A 26,629-nucleotide genomic window follows, 5' to 3' on the forward strand; every position below is an offset into this window, starting at 1 on the left:
TGTAATTTTAAAATAAACTTTTTTTAATGTCAGGTAACCTTGTAACTTGTGGGTCTGATGTTTTGTCTATTCTCTTATTAAAAGCAAAATTTGTTATGGAGCTTTCTGATCAATACTACAACAACAACTTTCTTCCCAAATCCCGAGTGGAGTTAGGTAATCATAATACATCGTTACTTGTATGAACTGTCCTGGGGACCAATTTCCAACCTTAATGAAAAATGCTTGCCCTTATCTATAAAACTTACAACATTTTTATAGGCTGATTGAGGGACTGTTGCTTCCCTTATGAATTTGCTTACAATTTAAGGTCTGTATTAAAGTTATTTTAAAGCTAAATTCATCATAAAATAAATAAATTGCAGGGAGCATAGATCAGGACTTCTCCATGTCAATGCTAACTGTCAATTCTCCGTAGCCATTTTCTTTGTTTACTTTTTGGTGGTTTTTTTAAAACATTGCATTCTGCTTAACTAGCTCATCTATCCTTTCAAGATTTTCTCCTGCTTTTTATTTTGGTGGCTGACATATCTGAAGTTTGTTAGATTAGCTCTATGAAGATCCATATTGAGCTGCACTCTCAGCTCACTCATTTTGGAGATAAAATAAAGGAAAATCTAAATCATCTTGAGCTCTTGGGATAATTGTGAGCTATAAATCTAATAATAGTTTTAATTGAGCTGCTTGCTTGGGCTTTACCAAAGTTGTTATGTAAATAGATCTGCAAAGTTTGACATGAAAAGCAGCTCTTTGCTTTTTATAGCTGAGTGAGTCAAAAGGAGAGAATTGGCTGCTTGCTTGTGAGAAGAGAGAAGCTGAGCTCTACTGCCATATAATTTTCACTTCCGAGTCTTAATTGCTGATTTGAACTTGAGTTAAAAATTAATCTGGAGAACTGGAACAAAGAAGTGGAGGAACATAATGTTTAAATGGTTATTTCTTTTTCTTACCTCTTTTTCCTCTCATCAGAAGGTGTTCTGTCTCCTTTTGAAAATAATTGTGTTGCAGATATCAGACACTTCGCTTAGAATTTGTAATCTGTTGTCAACTAAAAGTATTATGAATGATAAATGACTCATTTCCCCCAGTTTTGGAGGAATTCCTATTTAAGTAGGTGTAATCTTTTTAAAAGGAAATGTTATTGCATAGCAACTAATAGCAACTAGGGTAAACAATAAGATATCTGTCATGCTCCTGGTGGAGACTGATTCTGAGCCGTCAAAGGAGGACCCAGGCTCATCCCTTATCCATCCTAGGGCACGCAGGGAGGAGAGGATCAGGGTAAAATGTGGTCTACTTAGGAGGAGAGGATCAGGATAAAATGTCTACTCGGGAGGAGAGGGCCATGATCCTCTTCATGGGCTGCAGGTGTGAGATTTGTATAAGAGTTTGGACCTGCCTGCTAACAGACGCTGGAGACAATTTAGTGTTTTATTCCTAAAGAAGGTTTATCTTGGTTGGCGTTCTTCCAATGGACTGTCCCTGGTTATCTTCCTGAAGTTGGCAATTATCTGTCCTGGTCTGTCATGGGACTTTATTCAGTGCGGTTTCTTTTTGGTTTTTGCTTCATTATCGGCTCTTTGAATTTGAACTGTGTTTCTTTCCTTTGAAATGTTATTTTGAAAATAGTTCACTCCTCCACTGTGAACAATTAAACAGTGAAGCCAAGTTGAAGGCATTAAAGGACTTTTAGTTACGTTTTGGGTTTTGTTATATTTCTGATATACTCTGGGTCATCACAATACATTGCACATGGGATTAGACTTCAAATCTAATTGTATTTTATACTGCTATAGCATGAAAGGAAATGCAAATTTAACATCCTAATTTAATATAATGATTCTTATTTAATTTATGGGGCAGAACACCTTTGTTTCCCTGAAAAAAAGACCTAGCATGTTTTTATGTGTGTGCCTAATATAAGTACTACCTCCAAAATAAGCCCTACTTAAGAGTCACCCACCCATTCTGTCTGGTTGCTCTCGGTGCTGCGGCCATGAGGCAAGATGAGGTGGTTGTGGAGCACCCTGCCCTCAGAGCCCCCACAGCCAGACCATCCATGCCCCAACACCTGCCTTGCAGTGGCAGCAGTGGCAGCAGTGGCATCCATGTGTAGCAGGAGACCCTGTGGCTGCTGGCCCACTTCTGCTTGCTTGTAGACGCAACTGAGTAAGAGGTCAAGTGGTATGTTGGCTCCATGAGACAAGGCAGATGTTGGAGCATGGATGGCCTGGCTGTGGAGGACCCTGAGGTAAGCTGGTCCAGGGCGTGTGGAGCAGGTCCACCCTCTGCCTCGCCTCGTGGCTGCAGCACCACTACTCCATTGTGGCCACGAGCAAGCAGAGGTGGGCTGGCGGCTATGGGGGGGTTCTGCTGTACAGGGCTGCTGGAGTCACTGTTGCTGCAAGGCAAGGCAAGTGTCAGGCTGTTCATGGCCTGGCTGTGAGGGCCCTGTGGTAAGCCAGTGTGGGGCACATGGGACAGCTCCATCCCCTCTACCTTGAGGCACTAGCATGCTGCGCAGCCTCCTGTCCCAGCGTGAGCAAGCAGAAGAAGTGGGCCTCCTGTACATGGAAAAAAATAAGACAGCCCCCAAAAATAATCTCTTCTTTGAAAGCCTCCAGCCACTCTGGGAGGCAAGCTGTTCCTTTAATTAATTGTTCTCACTGTGGGGAAATTTCTCCTTAGTTCCATATTGGATCTCTCTTTAACTAGCTTCCATCTATTGCTTCGTCCCGCCTTCAGCTGCTTTGGAGAATAAGTCAACCCGCTCTTCTCTCTGATAGCTTTTCAAGTACTGGAAGACAGTTATATCATCCCTAATCCTCCTCTTCATTGGCTAGACGTACCTAGTTCCCTTAACAGTTCCATTAACTTTATCCTCCAAACCCCTTATCATCTTTATTGTTCTTTTCTTCATGCTTTCTAGGGCCTAAGTATCTGTTTTGTATTGTAGCAATCAGAATGCATGTAATATTCCAAATGTGGCTTCACTAGTACAGTATAAAGCTGTACTACCACTTCCTGAGATCTTGATACGATCCCTCTGTTGATGCAGCGTAGGGCTGCATTGGTTTTTGGGGAGCTGCAGCACACTGCTGGCTCATACTTAGGTGGTGGTCCACCAGGACATCTAGATCCCTCTCACAGGACTATGGTTGAAGCAGGTATCATCTATACCAGGGGTCCCCAACCACTGGGCCCCAGACCGGTACTGGTCCGTGGATCATTTTGTACCGGGCCGCCTACTTTGCTTGGGCGCCGCCATCTTGTTTCGACAGCGCTTGAGAAAGTGCTTCCGGGTGAGCTTGTCGGTCATCGGTTGGATGGAAAGCGGTGTTTGGGTGCTGAAGGAATCCTCGCGCCTTAGTTTCATTGAAGGGGGGGCGCTTCAAATGGAGAGCCGTCCCGATGGAGTCTCGCGTCACTCAGGAGGAGATTAAGAAAGAGCCTGAAAAGCCCATCGACTGCGAGAAGGTACAAAGGAGGAGTTGAAGGTGGTGGGGACAAGCGGGGGATGGCTGGCTGGCCAGTTGCTCGGCTCACCTTGCCTTGGCCATGCATGCTGATGCCGGTACCGGTCCATGGATCATTTTGTGATGCCGGTACCGGTCCGTGGCACAAAAAAGGTTGGGGACCTTTTATTATTATACTATAATACCATCATTCTATATCTGTGCATGTGGTTTTTCTTGCCTAAGTGAAGGATTTACCTTTTTCACCACTGAATTGCATTTTGTTCAGTAAGGCCCAATGCTCAAATCTGTCAAGATCTTTCTGAATCATGAGTTCGTTTTCCAAAGTGTTGGCAATTCTCCAACACTTAATGTTGTCTGCAAATTTGATTATTTTTCCTTTTATCCTCTCATCTAGATCATTTATGAAGATGTCAAAGAGCAACTGGGCCAAAACAGAATCTTGAGGTACCCCACTACATACTTCTCTACATATAAATGTGGTTCCATTGAGGACTACGTACTGAGCATGGTTGGTCAGCCAACTGCAATTCCATTTTGTGGTGATATTGTCTATCACACATTTTTCTATCTGACCAAGAATTAGGCTGTAGTCTTCTTTGTGAAATGCCTTACTGAAGTCCAAGTATACTACAGCTACAGCATTTCCCTGGTCCACTAATTTAATCACTTTATTAAAGAAAGCAATACAATTTGTCTGGCACGCTCTATTTTTAACAAATTCATGCTGTCTTTCTAGTGACTGCCCTGTTCATTTCTAGGTGCTCACAAATCTGATGCTTGATTATCTTTTCCAGGATTTTCCCAGGTATTGATATCAGTGTGTAGTTTCCTGACATTTTCATCTCCTTGAATATTGGAATTAGATCAGTTCTTTTCCAGTTCTCTAGCAAGTCCCCCTTGGTCCGAGAGCTCTGAAATTTTTCATTCAGTGGTTCTGAGATTACATCTACCAGCTCCTTTCTGAACTGAAGTGGATAGGTGTTCTTTTACCAGTGTCTTGCCTAGTTTGATCTGCATTCCTGTTCTGTCTACCACAGTGCTACTCTTGGTAGGTTGGTCTATTTTTTCTTTTCCATGAAGACAGATGCAAAGAAGGAATTAACCAGTTCTGCTTTACTTGCTACCTGTCACCTTCTTGCTGTCTTCTCCCATTAGTGAACCAATCGTTTCCTGGATTTTCTTCTTGCTCCTTACATATTGAAAGAAATTTTTTAAAGTTTAATAAATAGTAATAAATAATAATAGAAATTGGATGATGGTGACAAAAGAAAGCAAAGGTACTACCAATAGTAATAGGCACCTTGGATGCAATCCCAAAACAATTGGAGCACCATTTGGATATCACCAGCAATGACAAATTTACTGTCAGTCAGTTGCAAAAGACAGCTTTACCTGGAGCAGTGGCCCCCAACCTTTTTTGAACCAGGGACCGGTTTCACGATTATTTATTCTTCCACGGACCGGTACCTGAGTAACGCGAGACTCCACCGCCATCGGGACGGCTCTTCATTTGAAGCCGCCCCCCCCTTTGACGAAACTAAGGCGCGAGCACCCAAACGCCGCTTTCCAACTGAAAACCCAGAAACAACTGAAAACCCGGAAGCGCCGTCGAAACAAGATGGTGGCGCCCAAGCTTTGTGGCCCGGTAAAAAATGATTCACGGCCCGGTACCGGTCCGGGGACCAGTGGTTGGGGACCCCTGACCTGGAGCACATTACATCCTGGTGTTATACTATAATACCATCAAACATCTACATCTGTCTATTCCAGTCTGAACATTTGACTGACTATGTGACAAACCATAATAATAAATAAACATACTTCATCTAGAGGACTTAAGATGTTAAATGTTGTGCAGATTCATCATTTGGTTTGATGACTAATATGTGTGTAGCAATGACATAAGTTTTTCCTGAATATCAAAGCTACAACCTTATCTTCTACATTAGACATCCATAGTATGTATATAACAATGTCTGTTTTTTTGGATTCTTTTCTGATCAACAACCAGCATTTTAGTAGAATGAAAAAAAATCAAACATTCCTTTTAATTTTCAGTGTAGTCATTGTAATGTCAGAGGCAAGCAACTTTTTTCAATTTTAAATATTATTTGTTTCTTTAGCAGTGTATTAACAATTCTAGAGCCCAAAAATCTTTGTAGTTCCATTTGCAGCTTTTTCAATTAGAGTACGTTATTTAAGTGGTGGTATCTCAAATATAACTCCTAAATTGGCTAATTCATTAAAACAATTCAAATTCAAATTCAAATCTGGGGCATTGCTAAATGAAAATATATGAGCTGATAACCATTTCAAAAGGTGACTAAATAAGCATCCTAAAATTAAATGACTTTTTTTTTAAAAAAAGTAAGAATATATGGATTGATTCAATGGCTGCCTTCTAATTACAAAATTCCAATTTTTATATATTGCACTATATATTTATTTATGTTTAAGTTATATTAATATGACTGTTACTCTCTTGCTTAAACATTTTATAGCTGGAATCAGTGTGCCAGACTCAGATTTAGTTAGCCCAAAGCTGCTGATGTTTCCCAGGGATTCAACGTGGCACAGTTAAGAGTATTGATTATAAAATAAAGACTGAAGCCCTATCAAGTAGATGATTGCCTTTATAACAGACAAAGTTGTAGACCCTTCTTTTTAAGCCTTCATACTTTATTTAACTACCTTGTCCTGCTCTTATTATGGTTTAATAGAAAAATCTATGTTTGGTGTCATGCCAAGTGCCAGTGGCAGTTATTTATTGACATTTTCAGGATTCTTGTCTTTAGAAACTTTAGCTCATATCATATTTCCCACGGCTTTTAAGGTTTTAAAGTCACGCTGATGAATTTTGGAGAGTCAAGTTTGGTTGCTAGTGGACCCTCCCTGAATCATCTTAGCGTACACAGGTGACACTCATATTCAGATTACAATTAAACTATATAATTTCAGGGTGGAACTATGCAGTCAAAGCTTGGAGGGCACACTAAGGACTCCACAGTCTTCTAAGGAATTTGCACAACCTGAAGTTCCTTAGTGTTTGCACAGAAAAATCTCTGGTTACCATTACATTTTTATCATTTATACTCGTGGTCAAGAGATCTTGGCAAAATTCCACCAAGGCCAAAGAACACCAGTCTAAGCATAGATTAATACATGCAAAAAGTTAATTTTATGGACTTTTGCTATGAAGCTAAACAATGAACATATAAGGACCTTATAATAAAGTAAAAATGACCGCTAATTATATATACATGCTTATTATTTATATCAGGAATACATCACAAAATATATTATCGGCAATTGGGTTTGAGGTACAACTCCATTGTTCAGATTTATTTGAGAGACAAATAACTAAGGAAATGAAATTGCATATTTCTTAAATTATAATTCCTAATCAATGCTAGATTAGAAGGGCCACAGTGATTACCAGGAATAATGTACTGTAAGGCAAACCTGGAAAAGAAAATAATATGCAATGTGATGCTGCCTACAGTCTCTCAGTAAAAAGCACTCAAATATGAGTACCGTCCCATCTGTAGCCCACCTTGAACAACAAGCTTCCATATTTTTTTTTGCAACAATACCCTAATCTAGAACAGTTTCTAGCTAGTCCTGTTGACCCATGACTTTTGAAGGTTCCTTTTCTATCTTCCCTAGATTTGGAATTATTCTTATGTAATAGTAAGCAAATCTCTACTTTCATCTTGGAATACCTTAGGCACAGCAAGATGGAGACTATGTTATGAGGATAAATTTAAAAAAATATCACAGCTAGAACCAGAATATTTGGAGAAGCCTTAGTAAGACCAGCTTGAAGTCTTGTTCTGAGTATCACTATTAGAGGAGTAGTAAGTGAAATGGGAGCAAGTTTAAAGAAAGGCAGTAGAGATCTTGAAACTAGAATTTATTTATTTTTTAAGTGAAACTAAAGGACATACCACGTTTCCCTGAAAATAAGACCTATCCCCAAAATAAGCCCTAGCCTGATTTTTAAGTATGTGCTCAATATAAGCCCTACCCCCAAAATAAGCCAGTGTGTGGGCATGGTCAGCACAGGAGGTGGCGAGCACGCAGGGGCCAATGGCATCGGGCAGCAACTGCAGGCAAGCAGAGAGATGTTGGGATGGAGTGGTCGGGCACGACAGATGTGTTAATTGCTCAAACACGTCTGTTTTCTGCCAAGGGCAGAAAATAAAACACCACACAAAAAAGTAACTAAAGGGAGGGTGTTTTACTTAGCTTCTTGGTATTCTGATTCAGAAGCCCACATACATTAAAGGCCTGAGTCGAAGCTGTAACCTCCCCACCGGCTGAGGAGGCGACAATAAAGCTAGAGGAGAAAACTTATCCCCCGCCCCGTCCTCTGGGCCGGGAACAGCCAATGACCACCTGCCCAACCAGGTGTCCCCTCATAAACATGGACAGAGATCCCTGAGGCGGTACTTAGCACAGTGGCTCCTTCACTTCCCCAGTCACCTCATGGCGTTCAGCCCCTTCCCTCCTCGCCAATGTGACACCAGCAGCCAGGCTTGGCACCAAGTGCCGCCTATGCATGAGAGTGAGGGTGCGACGTGGCTCAGCATAGCATTGGGACCAGCAATGTGGGCAAAGCGACACCGTGAGCTTGGCCTAGACCTGATTTGGTCCCTTAACTGTTGCTCCATGGATCGGCTGAGCCAGTGAGGGCAGGGAGCTTCTTGTTCCATCTCTCTGGCACCTGGAGGTGTTTCTGGCGCACTCTCACTAGCCTCCCCACCCTGCCCAGGCAATCTCTCAGCTGAAGGTTCTGTGGCTCTGAATGAGGCAGCCACCATGGTTTGTGTGCCACCAGGCCTGGAACTTGAGTTTTGCTCAGGCTGCTACTGTGACGAGGCAAAAAGCCATGTGGTGCATTGGGGTCACCAGTTCCTCCCATGTCTCTGCCTGTTGCTGGTGCCACCACACATTGGAATCACCTGCCTACATAAAATTAGATGTCAATCCAGCGCACCATCTTGTCTGTGGCTGCAATGGGGCATAAGGCTGCACTGCGCAGGATCACCTTCCCCCCTGCCTCTGGCCGGCTGCTGTGCCTGCTGCTGCACGCCTTGCAGGGGCTCTTTGCTCTGCACGATTTTGGCAGGTTATCTGGCAGGTGGAGTGAGGCAGATTTACCTCTTGCCACCAGCCTCACCTCATCTTGTGGTGGTGGTACTGGACAGGATGGGCAGAAGGCCAAGGTGATGACAGCAAAGCAGCCACAGGTGATGCAGAGGCAAAAAAGCAGCCCCGTGCCTGCTTTGCAAAGCCAGTAGGAAAGCAGGCTGGTGGTGGGAGGGAGACGTTCTGGAGATCGTAGATCTGGGCAAATTCACCCTGTGCCAGGCCAAGGACAGCCCAGCAACTGAGAGCAGCACAGCCCGGAGGGTGAAGAGCCCCTTCAAGGCCAACGGCAGCAGATGCAACAGGCCCAGCAGCCTGGCAGAGGCCTGGTGATCCTGATGGCACCGTGCGCCCTTCTGCCCTACGCGGTCTTCTGCCCTGTCACAGCTGCAGACGAGCGACGGATTGACATCTGAATTAATGGAGGCAGACGGTTCTGATGCATGGTGGCATTGGCAGCAGGCAGAAGTACAGGGTGGCAGGTGATCCTGAAACACCTCACTGCCTTCTGCCTCATAGCAGCAGCCCGAGCAACGCCCAGTATCCCGGTAGCAGCAGGGCCAGCAGGCAGGATGGGTGGAGGCCAGGGCGTGCCAAGAGTTTGGCCCTTGTGGCTGTGGGAAGCAGATGGTGAGACAGAGAGAACTGGGTCAGCGGTTGCAGCATTCCCACTCCCATCATCCCCTGCGTTCATTACTGCCTGTATGTGGAAAACACCCATTCAGACTTCCTCTGAAAATAAGCCCTACTGCTTATTTTAGAGCCCCCCAAATTAGGATCTTATATGGGGAGAAACACAGTAGATACGTTTAGCCTTTAGAACAGGTAACTTAAAGTGGATATTCTTCAGATCTTGAGGTTAGGAAAAAAAAAACCCTGAAACATTTGTTCTCTCTGCTTAATTTTAAAGTATGTGCCATTGAATAATGGGTCTTAAGGTAAAGCAGTTTGTAACTGAATACTAGAAAATATCAGATTCTAACTGAATATTAGAAAAAAAGACCACGTTACTGACAGTATGAATAGTTTGAGAGTCAAAGCTATTACTGAGAGATAGGATGGTTGCTTTTCATTAGATGTATTCAAGCAAGAGCTAGACTTTAATTTGGGTTATTGCATTTAGTATTGGTCTAAATGGCCTCTATCGTTCTGTGGTTTTATGATTCAGGTTTATCAAAAGGAACACCAGTGACAAGGAATATCATAGTTGAATTTTGGCTGACATGTTGACTATGAACTAACCCAGACCAAGGTTAACATTATTACTAGAATATTTTGATGTCTCAGGGTGTCTTGGTGTTGTCCTGACCAATGCCTCCTTGTTTTTAGTGTGGGTTACCCTCAAGTAATATATAATAGTTTTCTTTAATTTGGGTTCCGTGAGTGTTAATTTCAGCTCCTTAAATTCTTCTGTTACTGAGTTAATTTCTGAAGTGTACACGTACATGTTAAACTTTGCAAAGAATGGCTAGGAAATAGGAAAGGACAAACTTGCAGAATATGGCAAAATTACAGCTGTCTACCTTGAATGCTCTTGCATTCAGGGATCAAAGTTGAAAGATTTGGGTTCATATGCAACAGTAGATATGAGACCATAGACACAAAACATGAGTAATAAAATAAACTGCTTTATTTAAACAATTTCAATAATCAATTCCCATTCCCATTCTCATTCACGCCCTTTAATGCGCCTTCTCTTGGCAGGCTGATGTGGTACTGGATGGAAAGATGCTACATGCAGCAGGGGACAGATCTGGTTGGTTAAGGACCAGGTTAGAAATCAGGAGACTGTGAGTTCTAGTCTTACTAGAGGCCTGGGTGACTTTGGGCCAGTTTCTCACTTCACAGGGTTGTTGTGGGGAAAATAGGAGGAAAGTGTATTAGATATGTTTGCCACCATTAGTTATTTATAAAAACAAAAAAGTCAGGATTAAAAAATCTAAAATCTATATAAGGTCTATACTGAAATTACAATCCATAAACTGTGTGGCCCGTTGTCAGTTTAATACTAAAAGGGAAAGGAATAAGCTATGCAAAGGGTTTGCCGCATTTGTTATATAACAAAACTATGGTGGATTAGACACGCGTTTCGAACAAATCCCCAGTGCTACTGTGCAGAATCTAGGCCCCTGCCAACTGTAGTAGATTGAATTTTAGTTTGGTGGAAAACTATTCTTTATGGAGTGTATCGGTTATAAATTCCTAAAGATCTATCTGTCCATTAATTGGTGAAACTCATTTATCACAGTAAATGTTTATCTGGATTCCTTTTTTCTTAGACTAAAATCCGAAATTTGATGTAAAGGACTAATACTAAGGATGTATGGATACTGATTCGTACTGCCATTTAGTATATTTCACAATGTGGCAAAGTCTTTATCTTTTGGGTCTAAAGTCTGTATTTTTTTGTGTCACGTGGATTGTAGGATGTGTTTTACATTGGAATTTTGAAACACGAATGGTAATTGAAACGTTAAAATGTCACTTTACCATTTTAAATTGATTTTTTAAATTTTTGATCCTGTTGGAAATTCTTGAAGTGAATTTGAAAATGGAACAAGAAAATGTTAACTATACCTTAATATTTTGTGATTCTTAGAAAACAAGGATGACGACAAAGCAACTGTAGGAGAGTTAAGAGGGCCAGAACAGTCACGTAATCAAAACATACAAGCAGATACACAAGACCAGCCCATATGGGGTAATTGCAGTGATGGTAATCTCATTAGAAGTAAGTATTTACAAAATAGCAAAGCTACTGTTCCTTTTTTGGGGGGGACAGGGGGGTGGAGGGAGTTTTCAGTGTAAACTGCCTATAGGCTATTAATGTACTACAATATGTTATCAAATATATCAAATTTCTTCCGAAGAATTATTTTTGTAAAAAGAAGAGAAATGGTATCACAAATAAGTTATACTGGTGATTTTGGTAAGCTTCATATGTTGTATTGAATTATAAATCGTTTATAAAACATAATGACTAAATTCACATACTGTTCTACCCTAACCAAACAAACCACATTGTAATTTAGATTGGTAGATAGATAATTACAGCAATATGTGTTATATAATTCTGGTTATTTTCTGAGATGACATATCTTGTTAAACTCCAACAGGATTTATTTGTTTGTGGTTTAGAGCAATGTGTAAACCCATCATTATTGTTTATAAACCAGGTTCATTATTTTTGCATTTGGATGATCCATTCTGTTATGTATATTTGGCAATAAAACATAACTAAAACAAACTAAGGCTTAGGTATAGCCTCATTGGTTGGTGTATGCAGGAGCATTATAGGATAACTAGAATATATTTCAAGAAAGATATATCATGTTATCATTTAAGTTTCAAATAAGAAGCTGAACAAATCCAATTGCAGCAATACTATTGTGGCAATTGAAGAATTTTGAATAATTACTTTGGAATTTCATTAAAGGATTGTAACATCTACGGTAACAATGTTTTGATATGTAGGTTCTACAGTAGATAGAATAGAACACAATAGAATAAAAACTTTATTGTCACTTGAAATGTATATCAATCAACAGACATTAAAAGGAAATTTTGTTGCAGTCAGCTCTCAAAAGATAACCATTATGCATATTTCCATAAACAGACACATATATGACACAGAGAAACATCACAGTCTAGTTCAAACATATACATATACATGTGAGTTTACAAAACGGATGGCATAAGGAACAAAGCTGTTACAGAATCTGGTAGTCCTAATGTAGATACTTTGAAACTCCTCCCAGAGAGGAGCAACAGAAACAGACCATGAAGTGGGTCTATGGGGTTTCTAACAATACTCTGAGCTCTAAACACATAGCCCTTATAAGCAATATAACGGGAAGCGAGCTTCCTATAATCTTCTCAGCTGTCCTTACCACTCTCTGTATGGACCTTCTGTCTGATGCACTGCTATCATCAAACCAAACAGTGGTGCAGTTTGTTAACAAGCTCTCAGTCGTGCCTCTGTAAAAAGTAGCTAGAACAGAACAAGAAAGATGGGCTTTCCTCATCCGATGCAGAAAATGCAAACATTGGTTTGCATGCTTCACTGAAGATAAAGTATGAAGAGACCAAGTCAGACTGTTAATTACCTGCATCCCCAGATACTTAATACTACTGACCACCTCCACAACTGCAGTCTTGATACAAAGTGGTGTATGGCTATGTCAGTTCTTTCTAAAATAAACAAGAATTTCCTTTGTTTTGTTAACATTCAAAACCAGGTTATTTTTATTCCACCAGTCCACCAAAGCCTTCACCTCCTCCCTATAAGAATCTTCATTATCATCCCAGAGAAGACCCACCATTATAATATGATTCATAACAGATTTAGCATAGCAGTCATGGATCATCAAGGTGAACAGGGATAGAATAGAATAGAATAGAATAGAATAGAATAGAATAGAATAGAATAGAATAGAATAGAATAGAATAGAATAGAATAGAATAGAATAGAATAGAATAGAATTCTTTATTGGCCAAATGTGATTGGACATACAAGGAATTTGTCTTTGGTAAATAATGGACTCTAGACACGGACCTATGGGGAATGCGTACTCAATCAAGTATCCAGTTACAAAAAAGAAGTATTAAAGTCTAATATACATAGTTCGTTCACCAAATGCTGAGGAATAATTGTGTTGAATGCTGAACTAAAATCAACAAATAGCATTCGCACGTGAGTATTCTTTTCCTTCAGGTATGCCAAATTAAAATGAAGCACACAAGAAAGTGTTTTGATATGTAGGCTTTACAGTAGATCATGTGCGTAAACAGAACATGAGAAGAACTTATTTGTTCCAAGAATCTGGCCAATATGACACCTCTTACATAAGAGAAGGGTCTTTCATCTGGATTCAGTTCTGATTAGGGATTCATTAATTTACAAAACAATATTTTTATTGTGAGTAACAAGTGCAGAAGTATTTCATCAAGATAGAGCTTTTGTTCTTGTGAAATGCTGAGACAAATCAAAATTCACAGAATATATTAAATGATATGTATTATAATTCATGTTAGGTTTATAGAATAATGTAAATGTTTAACACAATATTTCATGTATTGTATTATTTCATGTATGAATCCAGCTTGAATGCAAGTCGATACTATCAAGTAAGTAGTACTCTTGAAAAAGTCAAGCAAAGATGGTCTTGATTAATACGTGAATTGAAAATTATGAGAAAATCTCAGGAGTATAGCTTTCTGTAGCTATACCAGAAAGTCCAAAAACAAAACAAAACCATCCTCGGAGAAGAAAATAGCAAACTAGTTTCAGGTTGTTGCCAAAAACAGTATATGCAAGAAGTGGTGAAAATAGCATTAAAGAAAAATGTCAGTACTTTAGATTTTTGATCCGTTAACAAAGCATGGGTAGGAATAGAACAGTTCTTTTAATCTTTTTGTTTAATGATACAGTCATGACTGAATATTCCTTTCTCCTGAATGGATTGTTTATCCATCTACATAGTTGTAACTATTGCTTTTTTGTTATAAGTTCTTTTAAATTTTATGCTGTAATTATTTCCAGGTATAAGTATAAACATAGTTATGAATCCATGAAATGGATAAATGGAAAATAAATAAATGGAAAATAAAAAGAAACAATAGGACAGGGATGGTAGACACATTGGTGCGCTTATGCACACCCCCTACACGACCTCTTTGGAAGGGGGTGAGGTCAATAATAGACAATCTAAGTGTTGTAGTTTAAGGAAAGGAGAGGCTTAGACCAGAGCATGCAATCAACAAGGCTTTATTCAAAGAACGAGGGTTGTCGCGTCTACCAGCTAACAGGCAGACTTGCTAGCAAACAACAACTGGCTCAACCCAACAGCCGGCTTTTATAGCCGACTGTCAAACGGAGCCAGCCAATGGGAGCTGCTGGTGCTCCTGCTTAAAGAACGGACCTGGTTGGGAACCCCAACCAGTCCCAAAGACATAACACTAAGGTTAAAGTTTTTGGGGTTTGGGGAAGAAATCACAGAGTCAGGTAGAGTATTCCAGACATTGACCACTCTGTGGCTGAAGTCGTATTTCCTGCAAGCAAGTTTGGTGCAATTAACCTTGACTTTGTATCTATTGTGTGCTTTTGTATTGTTATGGTTGAAGCTGAAGTATTCATTGACAGGTAGGACATTGCAATGTATAATTTTATATACTATACTTAGATCAGACCAAAGGCAGCATAGTTCTAGGTTTTCTAGGTCTAGAATTTCGAGTCTGGTGGCATAAGGTATTCTGCAACAAGTAGAGAAATGGAGAACTCTTCTTGTGAAATATTTCTGGATTTTCTCAACTGTGTTAATATCAGATACATAATGCGGGTTCCAGACTGATGAGCTATATTCAAGTATTGGTCTAGCAAATGTTTTGTATGCTCTAGTTAGTAGTGTGATATCGTCAGAGAAAAAGCTATGTAGGATTAGGTTAACAACTCTTAATGCCTTTTTGGTTATGTAGTTACAGTGGGCTCTAGTACTTAGATCATTAGAGATGAGTACTCCAAGGTCCTTGACAGAGTTTGGATCATCAACAAGGTCTTGATTATTCAGCTTGTATTTTATTTTCTGATTTTTTTTGCCAATACATAAGACAGAGCATTTATTTGTTGAGATTTGAAGTTGCCATTTGTTTGACCATTCTGATACATAGTCAAGGTCTTTTTGAAGGGTAGCAGTATAGTCTGTGATGCTGAATAGCTTTACATCGTCAGTGAAGAGAATGCAGTTGCTCTTGATACGATCACAGAGGTCATTTATGTAGAGTATGACAAGAGTTGGTCCTAGAACACTGCCTTGGGGGGCACCACTGTTGACAGGTACAGAATTTGATAGGACGCTCCCAATTTTGACCATTTGTTGTATGTTTGACAGGAATGCTTCTATCCAGTTATGAATACCATAAGATTTTAGTTTTAGTAGTAGTTTGTCGTGTACCACTGAATCAAAGGCTTTACAGAAGTCTATGTAGATTGTGTCTATTGCTTTGCCCTGATCGAGTTGTGTAGTCCATATGTTTTTGCAGTGTAAGAGTTGCAGATTACAGAATAGTTTTTTTCTTAAACCAAATTGTTTATTGGAGAGTAGGTTGTTTGTCTCTAAGTGGAGGATTTGCAAGACCTGTCTAGGCTGCTGTTATAAATTGCTTTCTGAGTTACCTCCTTGCTTTCTGAAAATTCTTCATTTAGTATTCTTTGATTGAGATATAGTATATAGTCTTACTTTTGATTCTAATGGCCTTTCATACTTCTTTTGATTTGCTCAGGAACTGTATGAATGGCTTTTCAACAATTTTATCTATTTGTTTATTAAATATATATGTTGCCTATCTCACTTTCACACAACTCTGGAATTAAGATACTGATGCAGAGTCTTTGTGTCTCTTGATGCAAGAGAAGCATTATTTTCTGATAGATGAGATGTTTATTTGACTTGAGGAAGATACAAGGGACATTAGTGAGAAACATTTATATTCATGTAAATTCCATAAAGTTTAATTTTTATTAATACAGTACTATTATATTACTTAGCTACAATCAGGAATTTGTTACTCTTTCATTTAAAATACTGTTCCATTTAGAAAATTAAAATTGTAGAACAAAATCTGAATGCAATTATAAGCATACTCTTGAAAAATACTAACTTGTGTTCATGAAAAAAATCTCAACTATGTAGTCCCTAAGAGCTGACAATATTTATAGCAGATAATTAAACAGCACTTTTGTAATGGTTGTCATCCATTTATATTTACTTCATTGCGGTGATAAAGTGAAGATGAACTTGACCATTTTAAGTATGAAATTAGAATTTCCTAAATAATATTTTGTTAGTAAGTAAACTTGAATCAAGGTGTTTCAGTGTTCATACCAAAACACATATTTACTTCCAAAATGTTAGGTTTACTGCTAAAGCAAATTATATATTCTCTGCTAATATTATCCTTGTTTGTAAAAAAAAAATATTGCAAATATAGGACTGTATTCTACAATTCTGTTTGTTTTGTAACTTTAAGAAAGGTATAAAAGATATTATGTTTGTTGTAAATAAAACAGTTTAAAACAGTTTCCTTCCCAAAAAGGAATATTATATACGAATCTCTTCCCTCATCTGCTTCCATTATCTTGCTTCAGTACCTTATGATTACATTCACGTTATAACAATAATTAATTTGGGAAGTAATCTAAGTCTTCCTTTCAGGTAAATACTCTTAGTTGAAATAGCAGTAGACATTGAAGATTGTAATATCTTGTACATTTACTCAGATTTAATCTTTCTGTTGCTCAAACAGGACTTCTGCTTTGTGATATTTAACAAAACAAGAAGCATCTCCCATATATTCAAACTGTCATGAATAATTGATTAATAATAATCCAGTTCTCAAGATTAAATAGCCTATTATATGCTGATGTTTTACAGATAGAAAGGTCACTGCCATCCATCACTTCAGCTTCAAATTTATCCTCTTCTTCATTAAACATATACCTTTTTCTTTCTGAAAAGGCATGTTTTCATCCATATGGGAAGAAGAAAAGCTTATGACGAACACGTTTTACTATCTTATATGTCTACTCTTCAGTAAGAGGAGAAATTTAAACTATCTGAATATGTCTAAAATGAATGCCTTTTAAGATAAGTCATGACATTTTAAAAATTCAAATTCTCTGTGGTACTTGAGAAATTGAAGTGGCTATTTTTGCAGAGTCCCCATTTGTAAGAATTAGTGAATTGTCTTCTGAGAGGTAATCATTTAAGGTTGCTTCACATGATCATCTTTTATCATACAATGATTACAAATATGCTAGTTTGCTTTTGTGAGATCTCTATTGCAAATCAGTTCTTATAATTAGAGATTCTTATTGGGACAGTTGACAGAGGCCTCACTAAAAGCTAATTTGTGCTAAAGTTTTTCCAATCAGACAAAATGGCAGTTAGCAGGTAGTGATTTTAATCATGCATGGGATTTTGATTCATAGACAATGTGATATTTTTAAAGTGACTTTAATTTGGAAACCAATACATGAATGAGAAAGCACAATTAGCATACTTCAGTGATGTACTTTTATATCAGTCATTGTTTCAATAAGGGCTTCCCTGTACAAGCTGATCTTAAATCTGAGAAGATACAAGGATTCCAAAGGGACTCCCCAAAAGTAGTGATTATAAAGTAGATTAAATTTTATTACAAGGAATGTATTACATAAATACAAAATAACTTTTGTTTCTTGGATAAGATTTGATGTTTTTATCTTGTTTTTATGTTTTACTTAACTAAAATTTGCAATACTGGCTTGAAATAAGACCCAGCAAACATATAGAGAGCATCTGCACATCTATCATAGCCAGTGCGAATTTGGTTGAGTGTTGTCCATATCACACAGTGCAGGTGATTTTTCCAAGATGTGAGGCAAACTTCAACATTATGGGGGCAGTTTTCTATCCAATATTGTTTCCACGTACTGTATATGTTAAAATCATTGTATTGTAGCAGTAGAAATAGCTTGATGTCAAGATCTTAACCTTTTTCACATTAATTGGAATTCCAATGGATATGTGGTGTTGGATAATATATAAGAAGAAACTGCCCACACTGTACTTTAAATAATGAGTGAGCTGACAATGTAGTAGCCTTCCATTTTTTGTGGTAATGATATATTCAATTATCCATATTTAGCATTTGAAATATAAAAGTAGATGTTTTGTAAAAACTGTGGACCACAGGATATACCCCTACCACTTCCTGGTTAGGAAAACATTAGCTACCATAGCTCTAGAATAAGGAAAAGATCAACAAAAAATATTTAAATAAAAAAAAATTGTGGTAATAGTTCTTTTAAAAAAAAATTTTTTATTGGTTTTTAAAACAAACATAAACAAACAAAACATAAAAACATCAAGCCATCTTCCATATACGAGGGCTATCCACAAAATAGATTACGTTTTGCGATAGAAAAAGAACAAAGTGTAGGAAAAATTTTTATTATATACACTTGAAAGTGACACTTAAATACTACTTTTCAACATATTCACCGAACAAATTGAGGCACTTATCATAGCGGTGAACAAGCTTTGTAATTCCATTGTCACAAAATTCAGCCGCCTGAGATTTGAGCCAGTCAGTCACGCCCGCCCGCAGTTCCACGTTGTCGTCAAAGCGCTGTGTTCCAAGCCAGGTCTTCATCCTCGGAAACAAGTGGTAGTCGCTTGGTGCAAGATCGGGGCTGTAGGGCAGACGAGGAAAAATCTCCCACTTGAAAGCATTCAGGACTTCTTGAGTGCGATTTGTTGTGTGTGGTCGGACATTGTCATGCAAAAACAAATTTTTTGAGCTTAACTTTCCTCTACGCTTGTTCTGAATTGCTTTTCTAAGTTTTTGCAACGTTTCACAATATCTCAGAGTTTATTGTTGCACCGTGTTTCAGAAAATCGATAAGAAGCACACTTTGCCTATCCCAAAAAACAGTCGCCATAATCTTCCTTGCAGAGAACGTTTGCAAACATTTTCTTGGTTTTGGGGGGGAATTTGTGTGCCCCCACTCCATAGACTGCAATTTGGTCTCGCTGTTCACATGTTTGACCCAAGTCTCGTCTCCAGTTACGGCCATTTTTAAACTTAATGCACCATTGCCGCACTCCACCTTCAGTGATGATGTTGTCCTCGTACACTTCACACAGTTGCCGAAAAATTCCAATTGGTTTATGGTTTTTTGCAAACAAAAACCTTATCACTGATTGCACCTCACAACTCGTGGGATTTTCAATTGCAGCACACATTTCAAATGTTTGCTGTGAAGTAATGGGCAATGATACGAACCTCCCACTAGCACGACTAGATGCAGACTGAGCGGCGGACGCACAGACCAAAGATGGCCATGCTAACTCCGCCCCTTCTTGCTACAGATGAAAACATAATCTATTTTGTGGATAGCCCTCGTATATACATACAGTGTGCCGGTTGGTTTACAAATTGTTTTGTGCTTCCATTTCGTAGTCTTCAATTACAATTAGATTGTATATACTCTCATATTTTCAATCAAATATTAAATACATTAATATCATTATTAATCAATCATTTGACTATACTTTTATTCATTCGTGTTTTACAAAATAATAATATTTTACTTAATTTGTTTTATGACGGTTCATATTATCATCCCAAATCTATCCTAAAATCATTTTGTAGATATAATAAGAAAAGAATACATCTTTATATATTTATTATTTTCTAAGAATCTACATATTTCATTACTATATTTTATTGTCTAACCATTGATAGAATAGATCCCAAATTTTATAAAAAAGTTTATCATCTTGCTCTCTAATTTCAAATGTCAAATCTACTCATTTCAGCACATTCCAATATTTTCTTAATGATTTCCTCCTGTGATGGTGTTTTCTCATTTTTCCAGTTTTTAGCAAATACAATCCTAGCCGCTGTTAATATGTTTACAAGCAGGTATTTCAAGTCTTTACTATATATTTCAGGTAAAATTCCCAATAAAAATATCTCTGGTTTCAAATCTATATGCTTTTTTGTCATTTTTTCCAACCACATGTGGATTTTAGTCCAATATTTTTTAGCATCTGCACATGTCCACCACATATGGTAATATGAGCCATGTGTCTGATGACATTTCCAACATTTTTTGGATTTATTCTTGAATATTCTTGCTATTCTTGTCGGGGGGAAAATGCCACCTGTAAAACATCTTAAACAAATTTTCTTTATATGCTGTTGACATTGTCATTTTATAATTTTGAGACCACAGTTTTTGCCATTTCTCTAGATCAATCCCATATCCAAAATTCTTCCCTCAAGCAATCATAGTTTCCTTAACTTGTTCTTCTTCTAGTTTAATTTCTAATAAATATCAATACATTTTTTAAACCACCTTTTCATCAGTACCTGTCAAAATCTTATTTAAGTCAGTCAGTTTATCATAGAAACCCTTCACTTTTTGATTTGACTCCTTTCCTTTTTTCATTTCCCCTACTAAACAGAACCGCAAGGTGGGTTGTATGAGTGAGTGGCTTGTTTACCCAATGAATTTCTAAAGCTGAAGAAAGACAAAATCTGCGTTTCTCAGTGTCCATGTAGCACATTAATCAATACATTGCATGGGCTTCTTCATGCTTTACTGTAGAATATTGATATGAACGGCAGATAAGAATTGCATAGTACTATAGCTAAAATTGCCTTGTCACAAATATTACACATGAGACTTGCTGAATTCTCATATCTTTCCCACTATGTAGTGAATTGGAAAGACTTTCTCTTAACAAACAAATCCAAAGTTAATATTTTCTAATTATGAATACTGAATGCATATTTCATTGATGTCATCATTACGTTACTTTGTTGTGTAAAATGTCTTAATGTGAGGACATACGTATGTTGTAAAAGATTTAGACTTCCTTGGAACTTATGCAAGTTCATCTCTTGGTTATTCTTTAGGAAAGCACTCTTCCCTGGACCATAGCACAAGCCTGGAATGGGAAACTTTCTTGCCTTAAGGAATGGATTTATAATGCAATTCCTAAAGAACCACAACTATGGGAGTATATAAGATAGCATTTTTCAAATACATGAAATAAGGTGAAAGCCTTGATTTAAGTTACAAGAAGCAAAATCTGATTGAACCTTAGGAAAAAGCATTAAAAATTGTTACTCAAAGACATGGACTTCCAGAGCCGTTCAGAGCATGGACTTTCAAGCAGGTGCCAGAGAACCCATCATTTTGGGAAATTTTAATTCGGATTCTAATTTTATAGTTAGGTATGTATGTAACTGCCAGGTAGATACAAGAATAATAGATGTCCTAATCCCACTCAGCTGGGATCTTCTGCCCTCAGCTGCAGGAAATTATATTATATACTTGCCTACAGTATATGAAAATCATATTTAACTCCCAATATTCAGGTGAGTAGTTGAAAACTTTATAAGAATCACACACACGCACATTTTCAATAGTAAGTCAGGGCTCTCCCTCCCTTGGATGTGACTGCCAACAAATAATTTTAAAGTTCTTTTTTTTCTCTGCCAGAGTTTTCAAGAAATTGACCTTTGATTGACCTTCTACATCATTAGAAAACTTTATTATTTTCTTACTATTTTGTACGACTACCTTTAATCTTCTCTTTGCTCTTTATTACATTTCTGAGAGTTTTTTGTGAAAAGAATTTGTCCTCCTATCTGAAAGAGGGAAGAGAGGGGAGATTTTCTTTTTTCCATGTCTGAACTTATCATTCATTTTTTCATTCCTCCTGTCACAGGCTTGTTGCCTTCAGTCTTACAGCATAAGATCTCTGCTTCATAAGGAGCATTGTACTTAAAAAGCATTAGACTCGAATGCTGAAGTATTCATGATCCTTCTGTTAACATCAGTGACACATGGATGGTTACTGAATGTATGGGAGAATATAGGATAAAAAAATAAATACAGGTAGTCCTCAAATTACGACCATAATTGAGCCCAAAATTTCAGTTGCTTAGTGAGACTGTTGTTAAGTGAATTTTGCACATTTTATGACTTTTCCTGCCACAATTATTAAGTAAATGATTGCAGTTATTAAATTAGCAACACAGTTTGTTAGGTGAATCTGGCTTCCCCATTGTCAGAAGGTCCCAAAAGGTTGCACATGACCTTGGGGTACTGCAACCGTCATAAATATGACACAGTTGCCAAACATAGGAATTTTGATTGCATGATCATAGGGCATGTTGAAAGAGTTGTAAGTGTGAAAAACAATCATGTCACTTTTTCAGTATTGTTGTAAAAAAAAAACTTATTATATCAGGTAACCTTAGACTATCTACTATTGACCTCACCCCTTTCCTAAGAGGTCTGTAGGGGGTGTGCATAAGCGCACCAATGTGGCTATTGTCCCTGTCCTATTGTTTCTTTTATTTTTCTTATATGTACCCATTTCATGTATTCATAACTATGTATATACTTGTACCTATTATCTTGTATGTCACTGACAAATCAAAATAAATAAATTAAATAAAAAAAAGTCAAAGACTATCTGTATCTGCGAATTTAACCTTCCAATTAGCTTCTAACTAGATTTCAGCTGGATCTCTGCACCAGGCACAATAGGATAATTTCCTTATTCCCCAAATGCAGGAAAATAACCCATGCTCACAAGAAGTTGCACTTCTGATGCTTAGCAACTTTGAGATACGTGGACTTCAATTCCCAGAATTCCCCAGGTAGCATGAGACCTGATCATTTGATTATACTCCCAAGTCAGTAACATGAAAGAATTACCAACTTTAAAGATACTGAGCATTGTATCTCTGTATGAATTGATTTAATAATATTCCATACTTAACCAATGATGGGATTCAATTTTTTTTTACTACCAGTTCTGTAGGCGTGGCTTGGTGGGGTGCTGAATGCCACCTCTGATATTTCCCATGCTCATGTCTCTGCTTGGATAGAACCTCAAGACACTTCTACTGGATTGCCCCTGGTCACCAAAGCTCTGAATTTAATATTGCTGCCTCCTCCTCCTCCTCCTCCACCTCCTCCTCCTCACTAAATGCATAGATTGACATCAAATGGATATTACCTATTTTCTACTGGTGGATTAATCTATAAAATGTAATATAAACTGCCCCTTCATCACAAGGACACAGCTTTAAAGAGTGAAGTCTCTCCCCCTCCCCGCCAAATCTGTTCCAGGCTGTTCTTAGTTCATTAAAATGTTCTAGGGTTAGTGCTGTCTTAAATTTAGAGATAGGTATTTGGTTTAATTATATTAGTAGTGTAAAGCAGCAGAGACTGACTAGTGAAAATCATACCTAGGAAGGCCAGAAAATCTAATTCCCTTTCTACCTACATAACGTAATTTTAAGGCTGAGTGTTACCTGTTTATAGCCCATCATAAGCACTACATCCCACAAAAAGCCATAACACGGCAATTTCCAATGAATTAGTCAATTAAATAATGTTAAACTACTTTCTCTCCAGCAATCTGGGCTGAAGCTGAATTAAACCATATCTGCTCCTTCGTTTTCTGAATGGATTTTATAGGAAGGAGGCTTAATTTCACACGCGCACACACCCCAGCCATTTCTCACTCGATCTACCTTATATAGGAAGCATGGAGGATGTAGTCAGCGAGGAGAAAGGGATTCTTGCTCCAGGCTTAAAACCCAGCAGCTCCAACAACATATCTTCAGCCTGATCAGAGGCGAGTGGCCGGGAAGGGAAGGGAAGGAGCCAGCCAGGGACACAATTTGCCGGTTCTCAGAACTGGACAGAATCTTAACATCTGGTTTTATAGAACCGGTGGGAACCGGTAGAATCCCACCCCTGGCTTAAAACTAGAGACGACTAGGATCTGGTAAAGCAACTTCAGTATTCACGGACTAGAATTTATAGCTTGCGTTCATTGTGACCAGTTATTTGAAGCTGAATGAGATGTATTTGGTTTGGTTTTCTACACCTTAAATGGCCAAGCATTGTGTTTTTCTCTGTTGCATTTATTTTAATAGTTCACCTCAGTTTTTTTTGTTTTCTGTCAAGTTCAATTTAAATGTTAGTAGTATCTCCTGAAGGATTTAGTATGCCATAAATTTTTGTGTGGCCTGGAAATTGAATGAGAATATTTTACTTCATAGTCATTGATAAAAAAAAAGTGAAGAATGGTGGTTGTAAGTCATAACTTTATAGCCATTTGAATCCTCACTCTAGTCTTGTGAACAGCTATTGGCATTTGAGTAGAAATTTTCAGTTTTGACTCAGCCTGGTGATAATATAATCAAGTCTAATAAAGGAGAATGTTTGTAGCTCAGGACCTCTCATAATCAAGTCTCTTCTAAATTAGGTTGCCAATTAAAATATGTGATATATTGCTGTAGTTAAAATAGCACAATATCTTCCACATATTTCTACCAACAGTTTAAATATATAACCTTCCGCATATGTAACCTTCCGCATATGCCTGAACTACAATTTAGAGTTGGGCAAACCACTTGGAGGGACATTTTAAAAAACTGGGAATGAACCTGAGAGAGACTCTTTCCCAGACTACCAGAGACTCAGCCACCTTGTCACATTTATGAAGCATTCCTCTGAATGGTTTGTATACCCCCACTAATTACCAGAGATTTCAGCTACAGTGCTAAATTAAGATGGAAGCAAGGAGTAATGATTCAATGATACCTGAAGTCCGACTAGTATTACAAAATGTCATGTTATATATTCTTGGTCTAATGTAACTTGATGGCCACAGAAGTGTGAACCAATTACTACAGGTGAGCCATAAATTATGGACTATAAACATAGTGCCATACCAAGAACAAATAGATCCACAGTTTTGGCTAAGCACACCATATGAATCAGGATGGGAAAAGGTTAGATGACACTGTGAATTCTATTTTGATGCTCCAATTATTTTATAAATGGTCTGAATAAGAATGACTGACAACTAACACAGCCATCATTTACTTTAACTTTTTTTGAGTGTTGGTATGTCATGTAGTTTGCATAGGGTTTTTTTGTTATTAATAACATAATCTTTTAAGGATGCTGATTACGATTCTGTTAGAAAATACAGTAATGATTTTTCTTTTTATAAAATATATACTGTATATAGAGTACATTTTATTCCTGTATTTTTCTTTAACAGCTACTAAGAAAACTATAGATGTGATAATCAGGATCAGATCCATCTTTATATTTTTTATTAATTTGTTTTATTATAGATAGTTTGCTTCTTCAAAAGCATTATATGTGTAAGATCAATCTATCACAAAATAATTCATTCAAATACAGAACATTATTGATAGATTGCTAGTCGCTGTTATCATCATAGCTTTAAAATTATTTGAAAGTTTCATATTTAATTTGCAGTGAAAGAGGATATATAAGCATACACAACAAAATGTAAACAGGCAGATGTTTTTGACAGCTGGATATGAATTTAGAATCTAAATAGGGACTTATCAGTTTTTTGTTTTAAACTTGGTAATAAATACATGCTAAATACTCAGATTTTATCCTATCTAGTAACCACACACGTAAATTACAGTGTAATGTTGGATAAGTAACACACATATTAAGGTGTGCTTATGAGGAGGCCAATAAGATTGCTTCAGTGAAACATGCTAATAGATCATATACTACAGCAATATATTGCCTTTGCAATATTATTTGCTGTTTTCCTGTCAGAAATGATTCATTCTATTTAATCATTAATCCAATTCTGATAAAAATTTTACTAGTAATAACACTGTAAAATATTGAACAAAATTACTGGTTTTCTAAGATCATAAGAACAATTTAACAATGGAAGCACATTTTCTTTTTAAATATATGATGTGTAATATTTTAGCATTCTACATTGTTTTGGGTTTTAAAAAAATGTTTGTCCAGTGCCATCCTAGATTTAAGGTGTTAAATGTTCCTAAATTTAATATTGGAATTCTGATAGATATTGCATTTGTTATTGAATAGGAAAAATAACATTTGCTCATGCATAGTGGAAAATGGAGTCTTTTGTAGTGGCACATGGTCTGTTTGGAATGATATAACAGACACTGCATGTTCACGTATCAAACAAAATGCCATCTTACTATAGAAAAGAGGTGTCAAAAAGTTTCTTTGTACCTTTAACGCATGTGATTATGTAGTACAAAATGCAGAGTTTGTAAAAAAAATTCAATATACAGGCAAAAAATGAATAATTCAAAACAACTCATAAGTTCTACATTCTACGGTATCTTTTATAACACAGGCAGAAGATAGCATTGTGTTCCCAGTAGGGCTGAATTTGCACAAGTTACACCTCTGAAAATGCCAGATGGTCTATGGTCTACTTTTGAAAGCTGTCATATATGTAAAGATTTTTTAAAAAAGAAAGACAGCTGAATGAGAATAGTGGATCATTAAAGAGAGAGAGAGTCCCTTGGTATCACTGTGTTTTAAGAAAGCATTGTGTCGTTTCCTCATATTAAGCTTTTCATTATTTTTTCCTTTT

At 37.5% G+C, this 26,629-nt stretch overlaps 1 protein-coding gene across 1 annotated transcript in view; it reads left to right on the forward strand.

The window, feature by feature from the left end:
* Positions 1-26,629, forward strand: part of MDFIC (MyoD family inhibitor domain containing) — a 50,663-nt gene that overhangs the window by 9,385 nt on the left and 14,649 nt on the right. The window contains exon 2 of the mRNA XM_026713152.2: positions 11,230-11,361. Within this exon, the coding sequence (XP_026568937.1) occupies positions 11,230-11,361 (132 nt within the window). The remainder of the gene's footprint in view (positions 1-11,229; positions 11,362-26,629) is intronic.

Source organism: Pseudonaja textilis, chromosome 5 (assembly GCF_049901715.1).
Source record: "Pseudonaja textilis isolate UNSWEBS1 chromosome 5, rPseTex1.2, whole genome shotgun sequence".
In the NCBI taxonomy this organism is placed as follows: Eukaryota; Metazoa; Chordata; class Lepidosauria; order Squamata; family Elapidae; genus Pseudonaja; species Pseudonaja textilis.